Here is a 26,866-nt window from a genome sequence, read left to right as displayed (position 1 = left end):
ATGCTTTTAATTAACATGTATCAATCCTGCATAACAATGGCTTTCATTTGGATATTTCATACACTTATAACACATTTTGACATAATCACCCTCCATTACCTGCTGTTGGTGTCTGTTGTCTCCTTTATTCCCATGCCTAGCTCATTTCTTTTCAACTTTTATGTCTTTAAAGTTTACATATTTCTTGGTGTGCATGCACATGGCAGGCGAGCAGATGTCAGAAGACAACTTGCGGGAGTCAGTTCTTTCTACCACAGGGGCCCCAGGCAGTGAACTTGGCTCGTCAGTTTTGGCAGAAGGCACCTTTACCTGTAGAGCTGCTTTGCTAGCCTTTCATATCTTTGTGTGTGTGTTTAAATGAGTTTTATCATGGTTGCTTGAAGAGGCACTGGTGAGGGGTTATTTATAGGACTATGTGCATATTACGATAGCTAGTGTACATTACCCATGGCTATGCCACTGAAGAAAAATGTCTTCCTCTCCCAGCAACCATTAACCAATAGATCACTAGGAAGGGGTGAAACATTGTGACTCTCTTCCACCTAATGGGAGAATTTGGCAGGCCTAAGTTTGGACAGGTCTTAGGCAGGTAATCATAGCTGCTGTGAATTCAAGAGTACAGTAGCCAGTGCAGTAGCCTTGGAGAAAGCATATCACAACTGTCCATTCCTGCCTCTTACAACTTTCTGGTCCTTCTCCCATAATGTCCTTGAGCCTTGTAGGAGGTGGTATAAATGCCTAGTTTATAAGCATCCAACAGTCACATAATATAATCACTTTGACCAATTATGAACACCTGCAAATGCTATTAAAAAGAAGCTTCCCTGGCCAATGTTGAGAATAGCATTAACCTGTAGGCATAAAAATAAATATTAGAAAGCAGTTTGCTGGGCTGGGCATAGTACTGCATACTCTGTCCTGGTTAGTTTTATGACAACTTGATATAAGCTAGAGTCATGTGGGAAGAAGGACTCTCAATTGAGAAAATGCCCTCATCCAGATTGCCTGTAGGCAAATCTGTAGGGCATTTTCTTGATTAATAATTGATGTGGGAGGGTGCCACCCCTGGCCCAGTTGCCCAGTGGCCCAGTGTTGTGTAAGTAAGCAGGCCGAGCAAATCATGAAAATCAAGCCAGTAAGCAGTGTTCTTCCACGTCTTCTGCTTCAGTTCCTGTCATGACTTCATTCAGTGATGGACTATTACCAGGAAACGTAAGATGACATAAACCTTTTCCTTCCCAAGTTGCTTTTGGTCATGGTGTTTTATCATGACAATAGAAATCCCAACTAATACACCCCCAAGGATCTATGACCTCCATAGCCACAATTCCATAGGGTTTTGATGGGTTCAGCTTACATCATCAGACATGAATCCCTTCTCATGGAGTGGATTTCAAAACCAAAACAGAAAGAAGGTAGCTACCCCCATAGCAGACTTGCCACTATTGCTCCAGTGCATATTCCTCACCTACTCAGTCATTGATCTAGCACACTGTCTTAGTGGTTTTTCTCTTGTTCTGATAAAGCACGTGACCAAGGCAACTTGGTCAAAGGAAAAGGGGAATTGAAAGGTCAAGAAAAAACATTTATTTTAAATTATAGTTCTAGAGGGTTAGAGTCCACAATGGCAAGAGAAGCATCGTGGAGTGTGGTAGACATGGTGACTGGATCAGTAGCTGAGAGCTCATGTGTCAAACTGCAAGCACAAGGGAGAGAGAGAACAAACTGGAAGCAGAGGAGCCTTTTAAAATCCCAAAGACTTGGCCCCAGTGATATATTTCCTTCAGCAAGGCTGCACAAAGCCTCCCCCAAAAGCACTACCAGCTGAGGATCAAGTGTTCAAATGCTAATACTATGAGGGACATTTTTCATGCAAACCCCTACAATCCACTGAGTCCACAGGTGAGTAGGACTGTTGATAATTCTCCATCATCTGAAGAGCAATTCCACCTGGATGAAGGTTACCCAGTGGCAAAGAAGCTTCCAGTTGAGTTCTAACCTGAACTTCCTCTTTTTCATTCACTTTGGAACTCCAGAACAGAGAATGGTGCAGCCAACATTCAGGGCGAGTCTTCTATTCTCAGCTAAACCTTTCTGGAAGCCTTATAGACACACTCAGATGTCTGTTTCCATGGTAGTTCTAAGTCAAGGAGATTATCTAGGTTCACCATCACCATAACTAAGATACTCTTTGGGATGGTTAGTGTTACTTGCCAACTTGACAAACTCTAGAATCACCTAGGAGACGGGCCTTGGGCACGCTTGTGGTCTGATTCAGAGAAAGTTCCATAAGCTGCTGAGAAGCATGAGTATTCTGGTGTGTTTAGATGGAATTTTCTGCAAATGACTGGAAATTCCATTTCATCAATGATGCCATTTAATTCAGATATTGTAAGAATGTAATGTTAGGCCCTGTGGTGGTGGCCATGGTGGCAGAAGTTCAGATCTTTGTGGGTTTGAGGCCAGGACTGATCTACAGAGCTAGTTTTAGGACAGCCAGGCATATATATATATATATATACCAAACCAAAACCAAACAACAACAAAAACCCCAAAAAGACTAAAACCATAGTCTCAAAACACACACACACATATACACATATAATGATTACACACACACACACACACACACACACATACACAAATGATTGCACACACACACACACACACACACACAGTGATTGCACACACACACAAAGAATATAATGTTAGAATCCAGCTGCTGTTCAGACTGTAATACCTTATGGCCTGCCCCTCCTTCCCATACCAACAGCCACCCTATGAGGACACTGCCTCTTAATCTAGATTGAACTGAGGTCGTCAGGCTTGTGTTGACTATGGTGGTAAGAGTCTTTTACCCACAGAAGCGTCTCATTGGGTTCTGAGTGACTTCTCTAGTCTTTCTCACTAGTTTTCATTTGAAGATTCCTTTGTCAGATGATAGAACAGCAACACACCTGCTTGCTTGTGTTCTAGGTCCATTTCCTTGGGATACCCTTAAAAGTCTGTGAACTAACATTTTATGTATGTATGTATGTATGTATGTATGTGGGCACACGTGCCTGTCATGCCATGGCTGTGGAGGCCAAAGGACAACTTGCAGGAGTCGATTCTCTCCTTTCATCATGCTGGCTGGTTCTATGGAGCAGAGTGAAGCTGTTTGTTAGTCCTGGCAGCAGGTGCATTAACACTGAGCCATCTTCCTGTCCCCTGAGATAGCTTAGCATCGTTTTACCCTTCGGTAGTATCTTATCTGTCTTTTGTAGTGAGATGTTTCCTGGAAGCAGCAGATACATGCTTGTGCCTTTATCTGGGGTGCAGTTGAGACTGAGAACACTGGAGTTATTGAAAGGTGTTTGTTGGTTCCTGCAATTTTGTTGATTTTGTTTTCCTCCTTCCTCTCTTGCTTTAATACTATTCTAGTGTGTTTTATTTTTTTTCCTGGACTTTGTGGCCTGATTTCCCCCTCTTCAGCCTGAAGGATTCTATCAAGCATCTTCCGTAGAGCTGGCTCAGTGCCCATAAATGCCTTTGTTCTATTTTTACCGTTGATAGTTAAAAAAAAAATGTCCTTCCTTTATGACAGACAGCTTTTCCGGATGCAGCCGTCTGGGTTGGCAGTTATTGATATCTTTTACAGCTTGAAATCCGTCACTGCGCATCCTTGGGCTTTTACCCTTTCAGTTGAGTGAATAATAGTGTTATTCAGATGGGCCTGCCTTTGTATGTGAATGGTGTTTTTCTCTTGGAGCTCTCAAGGTGGTGCTGCTGACCAGCAGCCCACAGCCCCCTCTGTCTCCTCGCCTGCCTGGATATCCCCACGACTGGCGGCTCAGCTTGACCCCTCCCACCTGCTTCATATCTGAACTCTGGCCTCTCAGCTGGGAGTTTTAATCTTCAGAATCTCTTTTAGTCCGTTCCAGCACGGCCGGATTCTTTGTTTCTGGAAGTCTTGTCTCCACTCGGAACCTGGATTACTTGGAGGGAGAAGCTGAATTCTGCCAGGTTGTGCAGCTGGTAGGCAGAGGCTCGAATCCTTTCAGTCCTGCACTGGAAAACACTGCCTGCTGCCCTCTAGCCTGCGGGTCCTCAGAGGACCTGTGGAGCCTAGGGAGAACGGGAGAGGTTGTAAACTTTGGGTCTCTAGACACCTTTGTCTTGGTTCAGATGGAAGGTGTTGAATCCTGAGGACCCTGCTTGCCTGGGCATGTGACCCTGGATTGGCTCCAACTGCTTCGGGTTGGCCCCGCCCCCGCATTTTGATATCCTGTCCAGGCTGGGAGGAGGGCGCTGGACCATGGAGGGGATTGGCTCAGTCCAGCTCATCGTCCTGCACAGCCGGTAGCCAGGATCAAAAACATTTCCAGGAAAGAGCGGACGTTTCTGGGACGCATTACTCACTCCTGAGAAAAGGTGCCGGACTTGGGACACACGGAAGGCCCCTACTGAACAGTGGAAGCTCTGTCTACAGCTGGGGTGGCTCTGCAGGCCTGGTGCTACATCCCTGTGCTTCAGTCTAGGCCAACACAGACTATAAACAGATCCTATCTGTCTCTCTCCTGCCTGATTCTCTGTCTCTCCACTGCGTAGCCCTGGGTGTCCCTTTTCTTCCTGTGTTCTAGTCCAGTGACCATGGAGGGCCACCTCTGTCTCCTGGGCCTCAGGATCTCACTTCTGGCCTATCTTTCTTGCAGGATGCTACAGCTGGGCCTGTCCTGGCTGGGACTGGGGCCTGGAGCTGCCTTCCCATGGCAACTTCTGCTGCTGGTTGGGGCCTCCTTGTTCCTGGCTCGAATTCTGACCTGGATTTGTGCCTTCTATGACAACTACTGCCGTCTTCGCTGCTTCCCTCAACCCCCTTCGCGGCACTGGTTTTGGGGTCACATGAGCATGGTGAGTGTGGCAGCAGGTAGGTCTGGTGTGTCAGGAAAGGCTCTTAGGAACCTGGGAGTCGTGAGAGGGTGGAGAGGTGAGGGAGGGAGGCTGAGTGAGTCTATATCTAGTCACATACCCCGCATATCTACTCCTGGCCTCTGTCTACACCACCTTTTGAGGGTTTTTTCTTTTTTGCCCTTTCTTGTTCCGAGCTAACTTCGGATCACATTCTGATAAGAACTCATGTTTTGAGATCTCTTTCTGTTGCTTGTTCAGTCCTGTTCTGTGTTGTTAGAGCCCCCCACCCCACTCCAGGACAGGTTGAGGGAGCAGAGCTCTCCCCCTCAATGTGCTATTTCACTTAACATTGTTGGATTTGAGCCTTTCTAGTGGAATAAATTGGGTATGTTCCTTTCTTAGCTCATCTCTGCTGACCCTAGGCCAGAGTCTCTTGAGGGACAGGGATGCTGAATGGCAGAAGTTGACATCCCTCCTCTCCAATTTTTAAAATTCTTTCTTCCTTCCTTCCTTCCTTCCTCCCTCCCTCCCTTCCTTCCTTCCTTCCTTCCTTCCTTCCTTCCTTCCTTCCTTCCTTCCTTCCTTCCTTCTTTTTTAAAATGAGATTTATTTATTATATTTTATATGTATGTAACTTGCCAACATCGATGCTTGTGTACCATGTGTGTGCCTATTGCTCAGAGTTCAGAAGGCGGCATTGGATCTCCCAGAACTTGAGTTATCGGTGGCTGTGAGCCACCTTGTAGGTTTTAGAAATCAAAACCATGTCCTCTCCAAGATTAACAAGTGCCCTTAACCTCTGAACCATATCTCTAACCCCACCAATTCCTGCCCTGTCTTACCTAACTCTTCCTCCTCAAAAATGTGTTAGAAGACTCCATTGTCTGAATTAGGTCAGAGTTGAGCACTCTGTTTTCCTCTGTGGTGTTGAGGTGAAACACTGACTGTCTTGTGCTCCCTAGAAAATGAAGGGTTCCACTACTAGGCCAGCCACTTTTCCTATTTTTCTAGAGGGCACCACTGTGGCCTCTCCTGTAATTGGCTACACATCCTGGAAAGGCTTCTTACTCATATCCAGTGCCCTTTGCTCCAGACCTTCCTATGGCCAGAGCCACATTTGGCACTTCAGGGTCACCTGTAAGGGTACTATCTCTAGTGGCCTGGATTCCCATGCCGCTTTCTCTCCACAGCCCTCTTTTCTTCCAGCTTCCCAGTTTGCCTTCTCTCCTGTCATATCTTCTCCTTTTCTCTCTCCCAGTCCAGGAGCTTCCTTCCAGTTACTCTGTATTAGGCAGGGCTTTCCAGATTAATAGAACCATATACATCATGCCATTTTGTTACTTGAATGGTGTGCAGCCAGTGGGCTGAGGAATTCAGTAGTCATGGCTCTCAGCATGTTGGCCAGGCTGGGGACCAGTAGCTACTCCGACCTCGGAGATGGATGCCGCAGCTGTTCTAACCTGTTGCTGAAGGCCTGGAAGAATCATGGAGCATTTCTGATCTCCTATCAGAAGCTGAGTTCCGATGAAGAAGAAGCACACTCATTGTCAGGAAGTGAAGGCCCAGGGTTTGACCTCAGACTTCTTTATATCTTGGCTACCTGCTAGAAGGCGATGCCCGTCGACAGGGAGGGTCCTTCTCCTCTACAGTTCATCTTTCCAAGAAACTCCCTCGCAGGCTCACCCAGGGCAGTTTCTCTTAGTTAATTCCGGATCCTGCCAAGTTGACAGTGAAGACAAATCACCTGAAACCCACCTGTTGTCAACCTGACACTCATCTGTATCTCTTGTGTCATGCTGAATCACCAATGAAGATAATAATAGAGTTTCAACTCCACCTAAGATGATTTAAGTTATCACACAAAGGACTACACTTATATTTCCCCTGAGTAGATGACAAAGCCACTTGAGGAATGCTGAACTACTGATGTTATTTCAACCAATGTTACATTACCTGGTAAAGTGATAGGAGAAAAAGAAACCCAAATATCTGTGCTTGTGCACAAACCTATCCTTAGCAAAACAGGACAGAAACATTCATGATAATTATAATATTTGTTTCTGTAACTGATTGTATGGTTGTAGCTGGTATTTTCTCTCTCTCTCTCTCCTTTAAAGATTTATTTATTTATTTTATGTATGTGAATATATTGTTGCTGTTTTCAGAAACACCAGAAGAGGACGTCTGATCCCATTACAGATGGTTGTGAGCCACCACGTGGTTGCTGGGAAGTGAACTCAGGACCTCTGGAAGAGCAGTCAGTGCTCTTAACCACTGAGCCATCTCTCCAGCCCTTAACTGGTATTCTTAACTGCTTTCCTCAACTATACATTCTGTATTTCTTCTACTCTGAGCAAACATCTCTTAAGGCCTTGGCTCTTTCTCTGGAGAGATGAGCCGTAACTTCATCTGTGAAGAACTGTTATCATTCTGTTTTCATTGCATTGTTGGAGTTTCCTGTTATCGTAACCACAGAACATGGTAACAAGAGATGCCCTAAAAGATCTTCTACCCTCTATGTACGTTTCATCTCAACACCAAGAGGAAAACAGTGCTCAACTTTGACCCAAGTCAGATAATGGTGTCCTCTGACACAAAGTCTTCCTTCTATTGTGGAGAAGCAGCCTACCTTTCCTTTGGGCATTTGGATCAGTTCCCCTGATAACACAATAACACATCTCTTAGCATGTTGATTTGAAGGACTAAGATGGCTGAAGGGAAGGCTTAGCTTCCCACTCAATGGAGTATTTATTATATTTCTTGGCAGAAGCAGCTTCCCATTTGGAACTAAATCTTGTAAGTCAGCAGAACATAGGTTTGTGTGAACAAGAAAGAAAAATTTTGCTAGTAGGTCCCTAGAGGTGATTAGGTATTGTATCATTCTCATTTCCATCTCTTGCTTAATTTTTGAACTGTAAATTCTGGTTATAGGAGAGACAGTGCCATATATATATATATATATATATATATATATATATATATACACACACATACACACACATATATGTGTATATATATATATACATACACACACACACACACATATATATATATATATATATATATATATATATATATATATATATTCCAGAAGTAGATGTCCTCTTAAAAGGCTCATTCCACTCTTCTTTCCAGCCATCTGCTTCAGGATGGTAGGAGATAGGAAGACCACTGAATCCACAAACATGAGCCCCACTACCTCAGTTCAGTGGCTGTGAAATGAGTTCCTTCATTAGCAGCAAAATTATGTGGAGTGCCCTGCTGGTGGATAAAGAATTCTGTAAGTGAATAGATGACAGTTTTGTCAGAAGTGTTACATGTAGGAAAGGCAAATTCATAATTAGAATAACTTTCTATTTCAGTAAGGAAAATGCAAGTCCGTTCCATGATGGGAGAGGTCTAAGCTAGTCAACCTGCCTCAGGTCACTGGTTGGTCTCCCCAGAGAACAGTGTCACAGTGTCATATTTTTTTCTCTGGTGGTGGCAGATTATAAGTACCATCTGGCACTTAGTGGTAGCTATAAGTAGATGAGTCTTGGTGAGTGGAAGCCTGTGTTGTTGAGCCCATGTATAACTTCCATCCCTGGCACCTTGGCCACTTTGGTCATAGACCCACTGGTCAATGGCAGTGATAGCTGGGAAAAGATATTAACTACAGTGCATAGTGCAAGAACCCTATCTACTTGGTTACTGAAGTCTGCCTTTGCTGAGATCACCTTTTGCTGAGTGGTTACATGGGACACGAGTATCTTCACATCCTTTGCCCACCTGGAGAGTTCTACCACATTCCCTTCCCCAAAATGTCTTTCTAGTTTTTTAATCACACCCCTTTTTAAGAACCCTGCCATGCAGCCAAATCATTTGGCCCAAGAAGCAGTATATAATTGCAGGTTTGATCATCTCCTTTTCCAAGCTAAAACATGACTGTACACACTTTGAAGATTTTCCTTCACTAGTTCTTTAGGGTTGTCGGAGAAAAGCTGTGAAGTTGCACCTGTCCTCTTCTGGGTGGTGCTTGTATAGCATGCGGGGACATTTGTAAATGCCCAGACTTCTGGTTAACAGATCATAGGGCAACTTCATGAGACTATAAGTGCATGCTTAGGAGCAGAAGGCATTATAACAGGAGGAGCCATAGGCATTTTGGAATCTTTAGTAATTTGCTGTGCTTTCATTACCTGTGTAGGCTTGGTTCCATAAATATATATATATATATATGTGTGTACACACATATACGTGAATGCATGTGCGCGCATGCACACACACACACACACACACACACACACACTCAAGTGAAAGCACAAGGCCTTTAGGAGTGCTGTTCATCTTTTCACTATGTCCTGCATTCCTGGGGCCTACTGAGACTTGAGTCTGGTGGTGAGGGAACATCCCAGTTGGCATCCGAGATACCTTGCTTGGCATGTCTTTCAGGAAAGGCCATTCTTGGTTTCATAGACAACACAGTGTTAACTTTTCCAGGAAAAGATGAAGAGGGAAATAGTTCAAGGAGTGGAATTGGGTACATATTTGCTATTAAATGTGGAGAGACCTCCTCCTCGGGTAAAACATACCAGATTCTGAGAGTTCTATGCTCTCAGGTCCTCTGTGCATCTCCATCTCAAGTTATAGTATCTTACTCTTCACCAAACGGTGCCCTCACATTGATTGTTGCCACTCTTTGACCTGAAGTTGCATTGCAAGTCATTCAGTCTTATGACAAAGGCTTGTGCTCAGCTTCAGCATCGTCAGGCCTATGATTGCTCAAGATAGGAGTCTCTTTTAGGGCCAGTTGGTAGTGGTTCATGCCTTTAATCCCAGCACTCAGGAGGCAGAGGCAGGTGGATTTCTATAAGTTTGAGGCCAGCCTGGTCTACAGCTAGCTACACAATGTTCCACCAGAAAGGCTACACAGAGAAACCCTGTCTTGAAAACAACAACAACAACAAAAACAACAAAAACCAAAAACCAAACCAAACCAAACCAAACCAAACCAAACCAAAACAAGAACAAGAAAAATAGATTCTCTCCTAGGACACACTTACAAGTTTTTAGATGGTCTGTGAAGAACTGGAGCCTGGCTGGGCAGTGGTGGTGCACGCCTTTAATCCCAGCACTTGGGAGGCAGAGGCAGGTGGATTTCTGAGTTTGAGGCTAGCCTGGTCTACAGAGTGAGCTCCAGGACAGCCAGGGCTACACAGAGAAACCCTGTCTTGGAAAGAAAAAAAAGAACTGGTGCCTGGAAGTTAAACTCATTTTATTTTCATTTGCTGTTTTATCCAGAAACATTGAACACAACCAGCCAGGATTGTTATATTACTTACTTTCCCAGAAATGTTAAGAAGTTTTATGTAGAGAGTCATTACCTCCCTTGCTCCTTGTTGGGAACTAAAAAGGGGGTCCTGGGAAAGAGGGGGGAGGAGAAGACCCACACCCCGCCAGAGTTTTACCTATTCTCTGGTCTGTCAGGTGTGGGAGGGCTGCTATCTACCTTTCACTCATCCCTGGGTGGGCATTCAGGCCTCTGACCCATTCTTCAGGGGGTGGCCAAGAGGCAGCCCTACTTGGGATTCCCGGAGCTACTTTGCTAAAGCCACCAGGGTTATAGGAGAGAGGGATGAGGAAAGAGGTTCCCAACACCTGCGAGAGTGAGTGTAGTGGATCTTGCCTGGAGCACAGGAAGGCCTTCTAACGGGAGATTAGGAACAGCTCATTAGGAGAAAGCCTGTTCCATCCTTCAAGCGCAGTGGGCCTTGATGAGCAGAGACTCTCTATGGTTTAAGAGCTTTATTATAGAAAGGCAGGGGAAAGAGAGAAGGGGGGGGAAGGCTAGAGAGAAAGAGAGAGTAAGAGGGAGAGAGGAGAGAGGGGTGAGAGTGAGGGGTAAGAAGTAAGAGAGTGAGAAGTAAGAGAGTAAGAGAGTGAGGTGGGGGCTGAACAGCCCCTTTTATGGTTTTTACTGTTGCTAGGTAACTGGGGAGGAGTATAGCTTGAAGGTCAGAAGCTTGGGACATTGTCTATGTGACTTCTAGCCATGCTTCTCTTGTGGGGGCTGTGGGGGGCGGTAACTTAGGCAGGAGCCAGAGTTCCAGGAGCATAAGGGAACACCTACCATGTCATGAAGGTGAATTAATCACCCTTCGGGGTTCAGACCTCCGCTCAACTGGAGACCAGCCTGCAATTTCCCACAGCTCCTCACAGTGAGTGAATCAGGAATATTGAGTGCATTTATCTTGCATAGTTCTTTAAGCAGGTCACACCATTGGTTTTCAGTGTTTTCTAAACCACCAAGCCTTCAGCAATTTTATTAGTTATTTTCTGTAGTTCCAGGTCGTTGTCAGTTGTCTGATGTGGATGCTAGGCACTGAAGCCAGGTTCTTTGCAAGAACAGCAAATGCTCTTAACCACTGAGCCATCTCTCCAACCTCTATTTCCTGGATGGATGGGTGGGTGGATGGATGGAATGGATGGATAAATAGATAACTGGACAAATATGAATACACAAATGATTTATAACTGTGATACTTAATAGATAAATAAATGGCACAAGGATACATAATAGATTGTAAACCCCCCCCCCAGGAATAGAAACCCCTTAGTCAGGGTTTCTATTCCTGCACAAACATCATGACCAAGAAGCAAGTTGGGGAGGAAAGGGTTTATTCGGCTTACACTTCCATGCTGCTGTTCATCACCAAAGGAAGTCAGGACTGGAACTCAGACAGGTCAGAAAGCAGGAGCTGATGCAGAGGCCATGGAGGGATGTTCTTTACTGGCTTGCCTTTAGGAAAGTTCCAGGGGGATAGCATATATCACAGTGGGGAGGAGCAGGGAGGAGAGAGAGAGAGAGAGAGAGAGAGAGAGAGAGAGAGAGAGAGAGAGAGAGAGAGAGGCAGAGGGAGGCAGAGAGAGAGAGAGAGAGAGGCAGAGAGAGAGAGAGAGAGAGAGAGAGAGAGACAGAGAGAGAGACAGAGAGACAGAGGGAGAGACAGACCAGAGAGAGACAGAGAGACAGATATAGAGACAGAGGGAGAGAGAAAGAGAGACAAAGAGAGACAGAGAAATAGAGACAGAGAGAAACACACAGAGACACACAGAGAGGGACAAGGACAGAGAGACAAAGGGAGAGAGACAGAGGCAGAGAGAGACAGAGAGAGAGTCAGAGAAACACAGAGAGACAGAGACAGAGGGAGAGAGAAAGAGAGACAGAGAGACAGACAGAGAGAGGAAGTAGAAAATTTTATAAACCCTGCTCTGGTGATGTATTTCCTTCAGCAAGGCTCCACCTCCTAAAGGTTCCATAACTCCCCCAGCAGCAGCAGCCACTGGTGATCCAGTGTTCCAATAAATGAACTTATGTGGGACATTTCTCATTAAAACCACGACAGCAACTTTAGGTTTCGTTGAATTGCAGAATTAGTGTCAGATTCCAATAACCCACTAGACAGAGATATCCTTATAATTCTATTTCTTTTTTTTCTTTTTTCTTTTTTTGTTGTTTTTTTTTTTTTTTTTTTGAGACAGGGTATACTGGCTAGTTTTGTGTCAACTTGACACAGGCTGGAGTTATCACAGAGAAAGGAGCTTCAGTTGAGGAAATGCCTCCATGAGATCCAACTGTAAGGCATTTTCTCAATTAATGATCAAGGTGGGAGGTCCCCTTGTGGGTGGTGCCATCTCTGGGCTTGTAGTATTGGGTTCTATAAGAGAGCAGACTGAGCAAGCCAAGGGAAGCAAGCCAGTAAAGAACATCCCTCCATGGCTTCTGCAGCAGCTCCTGCTTTCTGACCTGCTTGAGTTCCAGTCCTGACTTCCTTGGTGATGAACAGCAGCATGGAAGTGTAAGCTAAATAAACCCTTTCCCCTCAACTTGCTTCTTGGTCATGATGTTTGTGTAGGAATAGAAACCCTGGCTAAGACACAGGGTTTCTCTGTATAGCCCTGGCTGTCCTGGAACTCACTCTGTAGACCAGGCTGTCCTCGAATTCAGAAATCCACTTGCCTCTGCCTCCCAAGTGCTAAGATTAAAGGCATGAGCCACCACCACCCAGCATAATTCTATTTCTTAAGAACCACTCTTGGCAGCACAATTTGCACTAGTCAAGGTTCTCTACAGGAACAGACTCAATACAAAGTATTTATATTTTAAAAGGAACTTACTAGGATGACGCTCAAGTAGTAGGAGTTGGGTAGATCAACAATGGTTGTCTGCAGACGAGGTTGAGAGCCCAATAGCTTCACAGTTCACAAATATGGATGCCTCACTGTCTAAGTCTACTGATGAAGGCTTTGAAGATGCAGGGAAATTTGCCGCTCTTCAGTAAAGACTGAAGGTCAAAGAAGCTGCAGTCTGATGCTAATGAAGGATAGACACACTCACCAACGAGGTAGTTGTCGTTTTCCCCATCTTTGAACCTTTTCATATCTTGGACGCTTGCCAGAAAGTGCTTCCCTCTCCGAGGGGGAATCTTTCCTTAGTTAATTCTTCCTGGAAACAAACCCTTCTACAGACTCTCCCAGGGATACAACTCTTAGTTAATTCCATGTTCTGCCAAATTGGAAATAAAGCAATCATCCCAGTCTCTTGAGCACATCTAGCTTAGATTCCCTTCAGGACTCGGTCTAAAGTTCCTGCCCATTGGATTTTCCTGACGGTCATTTGGAAGACTTTTGCCATGGATGAACTCAAGCATCTATGTTTTCTGATGACTTGGTCACAGTGATGATGGACTATTTGGTGTCACGTAAGCTCCTGTCCATCCATCCCCAATATCTGTCTTCTGTACCAAGCTTCCAGCCTGCTTGTTCTTCCATGGCCTCATGGACATCTTTATCCATTGTCCCTCTTGCTGCCTGCTCTTCATTTCTGTCACCTTGGATATTTTCCTCCACGGCTCTCTGCTGGTCTGCTTCTATCATCCTCTCCAGAATCTTTTTATTGTTCTAGGATGATACCTTCATTGATTGCCCTTGACTTCCCTGTGGCCACTCTGTGTTCACTTCCAGGTCTTCCTTCCCTGAACTTTCCATACTGGATTGTCTGCTGTCTTCCCCGCTCCTCTTCTCTCTTTCCCTAGGATTCTTCCTTACATGAGGATCCACCTCCTAAATTCGCCATCTGTACCCTCTTAGTCACACTTCTCTTCGCATCTGGGGACAACACTGTAGGTGTCTTGAAGCATCCTTTGCTTCAAAGTTTCAGAGAAACTTGACCAATGATGGGGTAAAATTTGCTGAGTTCACACTGAATTTACATGAGTGATAAGGAGAGAGGAGGGCAGATATCAGAAGAACCAGATACAAAGAAGCTGATAAAGACACACAAAAGCATACAGAGGGAGAGGTCAGAGGAAGAGAGATAGAGCAAGAGAGATAAGACAGAGAATGATAGACAGAGAGAAACAAATGGAAGAGATAATTTGTGGTGAAAAAGATACACAGATATACTCACACATTTATTTAATTAATATCTACTAAATTTCACCCCTATCATTTATCTATTGTTGCGGCTGGCCAGCGGCCCACCTGTCTGGGTTCTAGCCTGGGAGGCATCCTGGAATCTGGAAGAGAAGAGGGAGCTAGGCAGCACAAGAGAGAATGAAACCAAGACAACTAGTCTGCTCAAGGTTCAATTTTACTATTCCTAGACACTGGGTTATAAAGAAGGGGAAGGGGCCCATTCCCACCAAATCATCCTTGGAGTCCAGTTTCAGGTGACCACGTGTTTGGCTCTGGAACAGCTAGGCGGCATGTAGCAGCAGTGGGAGTGGCAGAATGATAGGATGGCAGGCTCCACCCCATGCTCTCTTTGTGCTAACAGTGAAACCTGATCAGCCAGGTTTCAGGCTGGGGGGGGGGGGTTTACAATCTATTATGTATCCTTGTGCCATTTATTTATCTATTAAGTATCACAGTTATAAATCATTTGTGTATTCATATTTGTCCAGTTATCTATTTATCCATCCATTCCATCCATCCACCCACCCATCCATCCAGGAAATAGAGGTTGGAGAGATGGCTCAGTGGTTAAGAGCATTTGCTGTTCTTGCAAAGAACCTGGCTTCAGTGCCTAGCATCCACATCAGACAACTGACAACGACCTGGAACTGTACTTCCAGGGGATGCAACACCTTCTCCTGGCTTCCATAAGCCTCTGCATAAAATATGTAGGCACACACGTACACAAATAATAAATCAATAAATCTTAAAAAGTAGAGATAAGAGAATAGGCTTCGGAGAGATATGAAAATAGATACATGAATATAAAAAGTGATGTGCACAGTTTTACCCACGTTGATTCAGCAAGAGCCATAAGTGAGTGAGACAGAAGAGTTGGAGTGGTATGGGACTAGATTGGTAAGAGAGTGGGAGCCTCTGAGACACCTTCTCAGGATGAAACTCAACCTTCACCATTTCCAGGTCAAGAACAGCGAGGAAGGCCTGCAGTTGTTGACTGAAATGAGCCACCAGTTCCATGATGTCCACCTCTGTTGGATTGGGCCCTTCTACCCCATCTTGAGGTTTATCCACCCCAAGTTCATTGGCCCCATACTCCAGGCCTCAGGTATTTCTCCAAGCATCACTGTCTGTTCTCTTATTTTTGTCCCAGCTCTTCCTATCCCTGCACAGCTCAGGCTGGGCACGGGAGGATGGAGCCAATCTAATAGAAGCCCCTGCCACTAACCTGACTGACCCCGGACAAAGTTTCAAGTTTCTCTATAAGAGGGGTCTGCTCAGTTGTGAATCATGGAAACTCAACCTGGTGTGGTCTTAGCAAAGAAAGAAAATCTTCTGGTGTGGGGTGTATCTTTGTGGTAAAGCATTTGTCTGCCACATATAAGGCCTTAGGCTGTCCTTTCTTTCTTTCTTTCTTTCTTTCTTTCTTTCTTTCTTTCTTTCTTTCTTTCTTTCTTTCTTTCTTTCTTTCTTTCTTTCTTTCTTCCTTCCTTCCTTCCTTCCTTCCTTCCTTCCTTCCTTCCTTCCTTCCTTCCCTCCCTCCCTCCCTCCCTCCCTCCCTCCCTCCCTCCCTCCCTCCCTTCCTTCCTTCTTTTCTTTTTTTTTTGGTTTTTCGAGACAGGGTTTCTCTGTGTAGCCCCGGCTGTCCTGGAACTCACTTTGTAGACCAGACTGGCCTCGAACTCAGAAAGCCACCTGCCTCTGCCTCCCAAGTGCTGGGATTAAAGGCGTGCGCCACCACACCTGGCTTAGGCTTCATTTCTAGGCACTGAAAAAAAAATTAGAGAACTCTGCAGGCAGAAAAATCCAGGGAGAATGTTCTTCAAGCACAGCTGGATTCAGGTCTGAAAAATGCTGCTGAGCCATTCTCTCTTATTTCCTTCCTCCTCTGGGATGGCTTCGTTCTCAAGTGGGAAAAAATTCCCTGTGGTTCCAGAAAGAGTTCTTACCTTTGCCTCATTTGGGCGATAGGACAGATTCTTCATCCACCACTGTGACTTGATTGTCTCATAATATTTTTTATACATAAAATGACAGACAACCAGTACATGCAATCAGAGTGCAGTCTTACACAGAAACAAAGTAAAAATAGACATATGTGTCTTCATAGCTCTTTCTTAAATGAAAGCAAAAGGCTAGAAGATGAAAGTAATTTGTGTACTTAAACTACAATCTCTATTTTTTGGTCCTTGGCAAAACAGCTCAAGTAACGAACTAGAATAAAATTGTGGGATCTGCTGGATATAGTGTGCACGGCTTTAAGGCTACAAGTACAGAGGCAGGCAGATCTCTGCATTCAAGGCCAACTGGTCTACAGATTTATCTTTTCACAAGTAAACAAATAAACAAGCAAACCAATGTAATGACTATTGTGTCATAGGATTCAAAATGTAGCATGGCCACACATTATTACAATCATTCATCATTTTTATGGGGTCATTCGCACAATCAGATCAGTTTATCGGGACCTTTCTCAAGAGGTTGTTAGCTAGGAGTGGAGGTTATGACATCTGCTCTCTCAGAGTTGTGAGGTAGACCAGACCGACCAGAACTGAACAGAACTGGAAGGTTTAGAGTTCAGGAAACTGGTGCTGAAAGAGGCACACGACACGCGAAGGACTCCACCCATCTTCATTCAGTGTCTTACTGCTTTAGCCCCTTCTCAGGACTTTAAGCTGGAAAGTGACTTAGGAAGAAGAGAGGGTCAGTACCTCAGAAGATCTGATGGATCAGCTGTGTCTGGTTGGTCCTGAAGCTGCCTGATGGCTGGAGGGGGGCAGTGGTAGCTCTTCAAGGGGACCACATGGGGGTAGAAACCTGTGGTCTCTGAGGATGGGGAGCCCCGAACGCTAATAACTTAATGCCTAGCATGGTGTAAAGGAGGATACATGGGTCATATTTAAATCCTATCTGGGGTTATCTGAAGGGCACAATTAGATCATATCAGACCTTTGTATTATATTATATCATCTCAGGGAAGATATATATGTTGTGGTCATAATTATGTGCAGAGCATGTCAGGACATGTCAGAGAGTTGGAACAGACATCGTGTCCCAGGTCTCTGTTAAACATCTTATTTAGGGTGTGGCATTTAGATGTGGGAGACACGATGAACCATGCCGCTGTAGCCTGGTCTGGCTCTGCCTCACCTCCTTCCTCTTCCCTTCTTTCTTTGTCCCTGTTCCCTTCCTGCCTTTTTGTGCCTGGAGGGGAAGTGCACAACCCTGGTTTGGGGCTGGGAATCTCCACCCACTCCTGAAGTTCATCTTTAACCTCTCCATGGTCCTGGATTGTCTTCCTTTGTGACAGCTGCGGTGGCCCCTAAGGAAATGATTTTCTATGGCTTCCTGAAGCCCTGGCTGGGTGAGTACTGAGGTCCAGGTCAGGAGATACCCTTCTGGGCCAGGGGAAGGTGCTACCCTTACTTTCTGCCATCACTGCCCTCCCAGGGGACGGACTGTTGGTGAGTGCTGGTGAGAAATGGAGCCGCCAACGCCACCTGCTGACACCTGCCTTCCACTTTGACATCCTGAAGCCCTATATAAAAAATTTTAATAAGAGTGTGAACATCATGCATGTAAGTTTGTGTGTATATGTGTATGAGATAATTTCTTTTTAACATTAAAATCATGTATGTAAATGTAAAATTATATATAAAACATAGAAATATATATATATATATATTTGAGATAGGGTTATATATATATATATTTTTTTTTTTTTTTTGAGACAGGGTTTCTCTGTGCAGAACTCATAGAGATTATTCTATGGAACTCATAGAGATCTTTCTGCCTCTGCCTTCTGAGTGCTAGGATTAAAGGCATTTGCCACCACTGCTTGATTGTATATTTGTTGTATGTATATTGGAGTTTTGCCTGCATGTGTGACTATATTTAGTCATACCACTTGGCTCCTCTCTCTCTCTCTCTCTCTCTTGTTGTTGTTGTTGTTGTTGTATGTGTATTGGAGTTTTGCCTGAATATATGACTGTGCTTATAGAATTCAGAAGAGGACATTGGATCTCCTGTAACTGGAGTTAAAGACAGTTGTGAGTCACTATGACTATGTAGGTAATGAGAATAAAGCCCGAGTCCTAACAAGTATTCTTACATATGCCATGTCTGCAGCCCCATATGGGGTGATTTCTGTAACCATATAGCAGTTAACATTTATTGACTGTCTACTATGAAACAGAAATATTATGCCAGTTCCATGATCTGTGTTGTTGTCTGTGGTAATTTTCACACTGCCGTGAGGTAGAAATGGCTATGGAAGTTATCTTATGGATGATGAAGGCAGGGAGCTCATCCAAGTTCAGGAGCCATAGGAGAGGGAGTGTGAGTGGTGGAGCAGCCATTGAACTATGGCATATGGGGCAGCAGATGAGGTCAAATGATGTTGCAAGATATTTGATCCCCACGATTGTGAGCCGGAAAAACCTTGTTGTGGTGTGTCTCAGCTTTAGCACTCACTTTTTATCCAGGAGATTTCAGTTTATTGTAAACAAGTAGTTGTAGGGTGGCCCAACCTTAGCACACACCTTTAACCCAAGAGCTTTCTGTAGACAAGAGATAAATTAAGTCGAGGATAGGTCTATTGAACAGAACAAGGCAGAACAAACAGCCAGCTGACGGGGAGTGAACCTCAGGGAGTAGAAAGGAGGGACGTTGAGGAAAACGGTGTTCAAGACAACATGGAAGGTTTTTTTGTTTTTTTTTTTTTTTTCTTCTGGGATGTAGGAACTTCAGATGGGTACTTTCTCTGCCTGTCTGAGCTAGCTAATAGTGTCTGGCTCCTGAATTTTCATTGGTAAAATTGAATGGCTGGGATTTCTGCTTTTAGAACAACAAAATGAATTGATGCTGAACGTTTAGCAAGTGGGAACTAGGAGAGGGAAATGCGCCGACCAAAAAGCATACAGAAGTTAGACTTGAACTCAAAGACTTGCGTCTTCCACCTAAGTCTGGCCTATTCTGGAAGGCCTGGGGCAGAGGCCCCAGTGGGGTTTGTATGTGTGTGTGTGTGTGTGTGTGCCTACCCTGGTGTTTGGAGTTGACCGGGGCTCAGGAGCCAAGGCCTAGTTCTGCTCCCTTCTCTGGCCAGGCCAAGTGGCAGCGTCTGACCACCAAGGGAACTGCCTGTCTGGACATGTTGGAACACATCAGCCTCATGACCTTGGACAGCTTGCAGAAATGTGTCTTCAGCTTTGACAGCAACTGTCAGGAGTGAGTCACGATCTTTGCCTGGGAACCTGAGCATGGATGAAAGGAGCAGGAGGTTGGGAAGGAGTGGGTCCCCATCAGCCATAGCGCACCAGGACCAGCCGTCTCAGGATGCTAAGGAGCTGGGGAGCGGGGTCTTCAGCAGTGGTGAGTACCGAATGGTCTGGGAGACTGTTTCCAGGGATAGCACATTTATTGAGATAGCAGGCCTTAGCTTATACAGCTAGAGTCAGGGGGTAGAGAGGGAAAAAGACAAGGGAGGAAGTGCTGCAGCAGGGGTAGGGACCTTTCAAGCATATCAGCTAGGTTAGCAGGCTGCCAATCACATGATTTCTGAGAAGCCAACTCGCTGCCTGGGAAACAGAAGTTTAACTGGCGTTATCATGTTGTAGCCTTTGTCTCTAAGGAGTTTGAGTAGGCCCAAGCCTGATTTGGGTAAGGAGCAGCCCCACTCCTGCTGTGCTGTCTGAGAGATGTCTGGAGTTTGGGCAGCACTCTGCATGCATATTCACACATGTATACCATTACATGTACATCAGGCAACTACATGAACGTGTACATGGGAGAAATACACACAGTATATACACATACTGAAAAAAGGTCTGATTTATTTAATCTAAGCTGATAGTAATCATGGGGAGTTAAAAGTACCTCGCTCTTTCTCTCTCTAACATGGAGTTAAAGAGTGCCCCACTCTCATGGCCTTTCTGCGTTAGTTAAGTTTCTGTTGCTGTGATGAAATACTACGATCTTAGAGCAGAAACTGTATGTTTTGGATTTCAGTTTTAAAGGGGAAGTCCATAATGACAACGAAGTCATGGTGGCTGAAGCAGGAAACTGATCACATTTCAACTGCACTCAGAGAGCAGAGGGCACACCCTGCAGGTGGGGCTATACAGTCTCAAAGTCCACTCCTCCAAAAAGGCTCCCATCCTGAAAGTTCTATAAGCTCCCCAAAATTTCATCAAATGGGGACCAAATGTTTCAATACATGAGCCTCTAGGATATACTTCTCCTCAAACTATCTCCCTTCTTCCTGTCCTTGCTTCCGTCCTTGCTTCCTTCTCTCCTTCCTCCCTTTCTTCCTTCCTTCTCTCCTTCATTCCAGAATTTATTTTACTATGCTGTCTAGGCTAGCTTGGAACTGAGTAGGTACTTCAGGGTAGATTTGAATTCATGACCCTTCTGCTTCCATTGTCCAAATGTTGGGACCACAGTCACAAGTCACCATGTCCAGCTAGTGGACAGATCTTAAGACTGTTGTATACCTAGCAAGAAGGGCTCAAATGGAGATTCTCAGTTTTCCAACCGGGAGTCATAGTCACAGCTGAGATTGGACCCAGTAGAGGAGTGTCATGCAGTCACAGGATGCAAGGGACCTGAAGAGGAGGACAGGAACTTGATACAGAGAACAGGACAGGGTCGTAAGAAATCAGGAAAGAAAAGATGGAACAGATGCTGAATGAAAGCGATATAGGAACAGTGCCGTATCTTCCTTCCCATCCCGGAGCACAAGGCTATTCACGGGAAGCAGGAAGGAGAGAGAGGTTTGATTGGCCTGATCCGATAAATCCTGGTCCTGGAACTCTGGATGAAACTTCTCTGAGGTTTCGTGTGTGTCACATCTCTTCTCTCTGGCCTGCCTTGCAGGTCTCCCAGTGAATATATTGCTGCTATTCAGGAGCTCAGCTCCCTCATAGTGAAACGGCACCACCAGCTCTTCCTGTACCTTGACTGTCTGTATTTCTGCACTGCTGATGGGCGGCGCTTCCGCGAGGCCTGCGACCTGGTGCACAACTTCACAGATGCTGTCATCAGGGAGAGACGGCGCACTCTCTCCAGCCAAAATCTTGATGAGTTCCTGAAGTCAAAGACTAAGTCCAAAACCCTGGACTTCATCGATGTGCTCTTATTGGCCAAGGTGTGCTCATGTAGGATCTGAACTGAGAACTTACCAAGAACCTTGACATGGAATGTTAGAAGTTAGACTTGATCAAGAGAAAGCAATAGATGGAGTTTACAGTAACTAAGGACATTTTAGAGGTGACTCTGTTGAACATTGTATGAAGGAACAAACAACAGGAAATTGACAAGGAAACTGCAGGGACAGGCTCTGGAGTGGATAGGGAAGATATCCTGTGTGCCCAGTGGATATCAGAGCCTGTCTCAGATCAGCATCAGGAGCTCTCAGACATGGAATGAGTTGAGGGTCTTGTTTTGTCTTCAGGATGATCATGGAAAGGAGCTGTCAGATGAGGACATCCGAGCGGAGGCTGACACCTTTATGTTTGGAGGTGAGAGTCCCTGTGTAGGGCTACATTGAGGGCAAGAGCCAGTCAATTCCAATTAGGTATTGTGGGGAGATACCAGATCTTCCATTCTATCCATCCACTGCTTTGCTGGGGACATGGATGCCCAAGTACTATTTTGGTGCTAAAGCTGTCCGGACACCCAGACCTTCCTGTCTGTCCCACAGGCCATGACACCACAGCCAGTGCACTCTCCTGGATCCTGTACAACCTGGCGAGGCACCCAGAATACCAGGAGCGCTGCCGGCAGGAGGTTCAAGAGCTGCTGAGGGGCCGAGAGCCCGAGGAGATTGAATGGTGAGTTGGTGAGTCTAGAGCCATGAGCATAGCTATGAGTGGGAATGGTAGGTGGGTTTTTTTTTTTTTTTTGTAAAATAACATTTAATTATTTGTTTATTTGTTTGCTTGCGTGTGTGTGTGTGTGTGTGTGCGTGTGTCAGGTTGGGAGTGTGTATGTGCCAAGTACCCATGTGGGGGTCAGAGGACCTTTCAGGGATTGGTTCTCTCTTTCTACTATGTGCATTCTAGGAACTGAACCTGGCTTGTCAGAGTCAGCAGCCAGTTTCTTTCTCTGAGGAGCTACCCACCTGGCCTGGTTTGGTGTTTTGGGTTATATAGTTCAAGCTGGCCTTGAACTCCTCCACCTCCTCTGCTGTGTCTACCTCCTGGGATTGCCCGACAAGCTAGGACATGGCTTCTTAAATCTCTACTGGCTGATCCCTGGGAATTCCTAGATCATATCCTCTATCTACTTTTCTCTTGGGTTATGTATCCTTTGCTTGTTGCTTGCACGATTTACACACACACACACACACACACACACACACACACACACACACACACACACACACGACAACAGACAGACAGGATCCTAGAGACCCGTGAATGACTCTTTTGAATACTATTGTGGTCCATGGTATCTTTTTTTTTTTTTTTTTCTTTTGAGACAGTGTTTCTCTGTGTAGCCCTGGCTGTCCTGGAACTCACTTTGTAGACCAGGCTGGCCTTGAACTCAGAAATCCTCCTGCCTCTGCCTCTCAAGTGCTGGGATTAAAGGCGTCAGCCACCACTGCCTGTTTTTTTTTTTTTTTTGTTAAGATTTATTTATTATTATATCTAAGTACACTGTAGCTGTCTTCAGATACACCAAAAGAAGGTGCCAGATCTCATTACCATGAGGTTGCTGGGATTTGAACTCAGGACCTTCGCCATGGTATCTTAAGACATATAGATTGTTGATTTCTGTGAATAACATACTCCCTCTTCCTTCTGGTATTTAAGTTTAAGCTTTTGGTGTTCTGTCATAAAGCTGTCACTTGTGCTATTTTATTTGGACTTTTAATTTTTTTTTATTCTCCTCAGTCAGTCTGGTAAGGATCTGAGACGTGGGTACAGAATTGCAGTCAGTCAGTGGTGCTCTCTCCACTAGTTCAGGTGTGGTTAACAATACATGCTGCACGTTTATTCTCACACAAATACATGATAGTGGAAAATTCCGTCCTAGTCAGAACAGACAAATATTTATTTTTAACTTACTCACTTTAAAAAAGATTGACTTTTATTTCTGTCTCTGTGTGGGTGTGTACAGGTGAGTGGGCATGAGTGCCCTTGAAAGCCAGAGGGTGTCAAATCCCCTGGAGCTGGAGTAGCAGCTAGTTATGAGCTGCTCTGTGTGGGTGCTAGGAAGTGAAGCGGGATCCTCCAGGACAGTGCTGAGCACTCTTACTAAGCTTGTTCAGACAGTCGCCCTAAGCTCAGGCTGGCTGTCACCTCAGTGGAGCCTAAGCTGGTCTCTCAGGCTGGCTGTCACCTCAGTGGAGCCTAAGCTGGAGTCTCAGGCTGGCTGTCACCTCAGTGGAGCCTAAGCTGGAGTCTCAGGCTGGCTGTCACCTCAGTGGAGCCTAAGCTGGTCTTGAAGTGTTGATCTTCCTCTTCCACCTTCTGAGTCTTGAGTGCCTCCATTTAATCTTTAAAGGCCTCTCATGTTAAATAAATGAAAAAAAAAACAGTTAAAGATATCCTCTTTGTTTCTGGTAATGGTATCTTTCAATAAGTATGGTTTCAAAAAAGGAAATATTTCCAAAATATGAATATGAAGTTAATTTCTCCACTATTTTTTTGTTTTGGTTTTCTAATGCTTTAATCTTTGATTTGGAGTTAAGCATTGTGGCTCCCTCTTGTTCTCTTAGCACTTATGAGGTGGCGGCATGAGGATCAGGTCAAAACCATCCTTGCCTATACAGGGAGTTCAAGGCCAGCATGGGCTACATGAGACCTTGCTGACAAAAACAAAAACAGAATATATCCAGGCATGGTGGCACATAGGACTTAAAAGGCAAGTGGAGCTCTGAGTTCAAGGCCAGTCTGGTTTACAGGGAGTTCTGTGCTAGCCAAGGTTACATAGTGACACCTTATGCCAAAACAAAGTAAAATCCATAAAACATGCCTGGGGTGATGGCTCTGTGGGTAATGTACTTGCTGATAGTATGAGGACTTCAGTTTGAGTTCCCAGACTCCATGTAAAAGGCTATCCCAGCACTGGAACACGGGAGCAGGAGATGGGATTATGCTGGCCAGTCAGTCAAGTCAAAATACGCAGTTCTCTTGTTCAGTGAGAGACACTGTCTCAATACCGAAAATGTAGAGGGATAGAGGAAGATGCTCAAGGGTGACCTCTGGCTTACATAACACATACCCACACAAATAAAAATAATGAACAAATATTTTTGATTCATCTTAAATTAACTTTGTTTTTAGACTCATGATCACAGTGAAGCAGTAAGGGTTTCAACAAGTGGCAGTGAGGCTGGCCAGTACTGTTTATGCATTACAGGTGTGTGTGTGTGTGTGTGTGTGCGCGCGCCCGTGTGTGTGAAGTCCATGGCATGTGTGGAGGTTAGAAGACAACTCTTGGATAGGAATTGGTTCTCTCTTCATACTTTGTGTGGTCTGGCTACTGAATTCAGGTCGTTGAACATGGGTGCTAGCCCTCTAATTACAAGTATTCTAGCAGGCTAGGTCTTTATTTTTACACCCTGGATAATTACGTGGTGGTTTCTTAGGGACGACCTGGCCCAGCTGCCCTTCCTGACCATGTGCATCAAGGAGAGTCTGCGGCTGCATCCCCCAGTCACGGTCATTTCCCGTTGCTGCACCCAAGACGTTGTGCTTCCAGATGGCCGGGTCATCCCTAAAGGTATGGACTGTATGGGGAGGTGGCTCCTGATGGCCCCCAAGGGGCCAGCACTGACTTTTTTCTTGTCCAAAAGGAACCGACTGTGTCATCAGCATCTTCGGGGTTCATCACAACCCTGAAGTCTGGCCAGATCCTGAGGTGCGACACCTCCCACTCTCTAATTCTGGGACCCGGGGAAGAGGTGTGGCCCTTACCTGGAAAACCAGATCTGTTACTCTTCTGTTTCCATGTCCATCTTTTCTGGGACTGTCTCCATGTGAATAGAGACGCGACCCATAAGCCTAGTCTTGGTTGGCCTGCAGGTCTATGATCCCTTCCGCTTCGACCCAGAAAACCCACAGAAGAGGTCTCCTCTGGCTTTTATTCCCTTTTCTGCAGGGCCCAGGTGAGGTGAGAGGGCTTGGGGTGACTGAGGGGCTGACAGCTGGGAAAGGGGAACTTGGGATGGTCAGGTTCTGGGTCTCCTTCTTGCCCTCTACTCAGGGTATGTGCAAAGATCTAGAAATCCCGGGGTGGAAAGTGAAAGGTGGGGGCCCTGTGCTCAGAGTCCTGTCCCGATCTGTTTTGGGCGCTGAGTCTGAGAGAACTATGGGACTGGTGACAACACAACACTTGGCGTCCCAGGAGCTTCAGCGCACCGCACCTTCTGCCTCTCAGGCTGGCGAGGCGAGACAGGGACCAGGTCAAGTTCAAACCTTGAGGGCTGGTTAAGTCTCAGTGCAGTAAGAGTCCCCAACCTGTCCTCCCGCAGGAACTGCATAGGACAGACTTTCGCCATGAGCGAGATGAAGGTGGCACTGGCGCTGACTCTGCTGCGCTTCCGCGTCCTGCCAGGTGACAAGGAGCCGCGCCGGAAGCCAGAGTTGATCCTGCGCGCAGAGGGCGGGCTGTGGCTGCGGGTGGAGTCTCTGAGCAAGGGCACTCAGTGACCAGGTCTACTACTGTCCCAGTCACTTTCCTCTGCCAATCCCAGAATAAGCGGAGTTTCACCCAGAGCCATCAGAGGGCGCTGCAGGACAACACAGACTGTCTGGAAGCCTGGCTGAGAAGAGACTGGGGCTGCTGTCTGAGTCCAAGGGCCTTTCTGGGTAGCCTACAGGGCCTGCAGACTGATGAGAGTTTCATGCATCCAAGCTCAAGAACGGCCTTTATTCTTTTGGCGATAGGGAGGCCCCATAGATGTTTGAGCAGGAGAATACAACGTTTACTGGCAGATTTGGGGCAGTTTTCTTTTTTCTTTTGTTTTTGAGACAGGGTCTCAGCTTTTAGTGGATATAGCAGGCTGGTCTTTAACTTGTATCAAGTCTCTGTTCTAACCACCCAAGCGGTGCAATTAGAAAGTGGGCCACTGTGCCTGTTATATCTGAAGGGCTGTTTATTAGAAATGAAGGGCAGCTCCCCAGGGGAGAAGCCTGGGAGCCCCTCCAAATGATATTAAATGATGTCCACGGCTTGTGATGGCTAAGGCCACTGAGGCAGCTTCAATTTAAAATGACCTCACGCTGACAGGCTTCCTGTGTGGTGGTGTCCTTTCATTCCCACTTACTCCTCTTGGGGCTGGGGGGTGGTGGTGGGGTGGCTCCATGGAGAGACAGGTGGATCCCAGCGCCTCACTGGCCAGCCAGACTTGCTGAATCAGAGCTGCAGGTTCAGTAAGAGATTCTATCTCAGGAAGTTAAGTTGGATGTGATGAATGAAGACACCTGACATAAACTTCTGGCTTCCCTATGTCTGTATGTGTTTCAACACAACACACACACACACACACACACACACACACACACACACACTT

At 45.6% G+C, this 26,866-nt stretch overlaps 1 protein-coding gene across 7 annotated transcripts; it reads left to right on the top strand.

Annotated features, from left to right (window-relative positions):
* The first annotated feature begins 1,190 nt into the window (after window positions 1-1,190).
* On the top strand, window positions 1,191-26,802 carry LOC110312354 (cytochrome P450 4F6-like). 7 transcript variants are annotated; one of them, XM_021185869.3, is made up of 13 exons: window positions 1,191-1,212; window positions 4,695-4,893; window positions 15,310-15,454; window positions 17,657-17,710; window positions 17,797-17,924; window positions 19,451-19,572; window positions 21,220-21,490; window positions 21,797-21,863; window positions 22,046-22,175; window positions 24,941-25,074; window positions 25,148-25,212; window positions 25,377-25,459; window positions 25,826-26,802. In XM_021185869.3, exons 1-13 carry the CDS (start codon window positions 1,193-1,195, stop codon window positions 26,001-26,003), a joined length of 1,596 nt encoding a protein of 531 aa, XP_021041528.1. In that variant the 5' UTR covers window positions 1,191-1,192; the 3' UTR covers window positions 26,004-26,802. The 7 variants fall into 7 exon arrangements, with proteins under 7 accessions (XP_021041528.1, XP_021041529.1, XP_029327163.1 ...); XM_021185870.3 differs by lacking the exon at window positions 1,191-1,212 and adding an exon at window positions 3,935-4,413; XM_021185871.3 differs by lacking the exon at window positions 1,191-1,212 and adding an exon at window positions 4,423-4,493.
* Window positions 26,803-26,866: the final 64 nt, after the last annotated feature.

The sequence above is a fragment of the Mus caroli genome, unplaced genomic scaffold (genome assembly GCF_978045245.1).
Source record: "Mus caroli unplaced genomic scaffold, Mus_caroli_1 scaffold_18, whole genome shotgun sequence".
Classification (NCBI taxonomy): domain Eukaryota; kingdom Metazoa; phylum Chordata; class Mammalia; order Rodentia; family Muridae; genus Mus; species Mus caroli.
The sequence above is the reverse complement of the archived record's forward strand: the minus strand, read 5'-3'. Positions and strand labels throughout refer to the sequence as shown.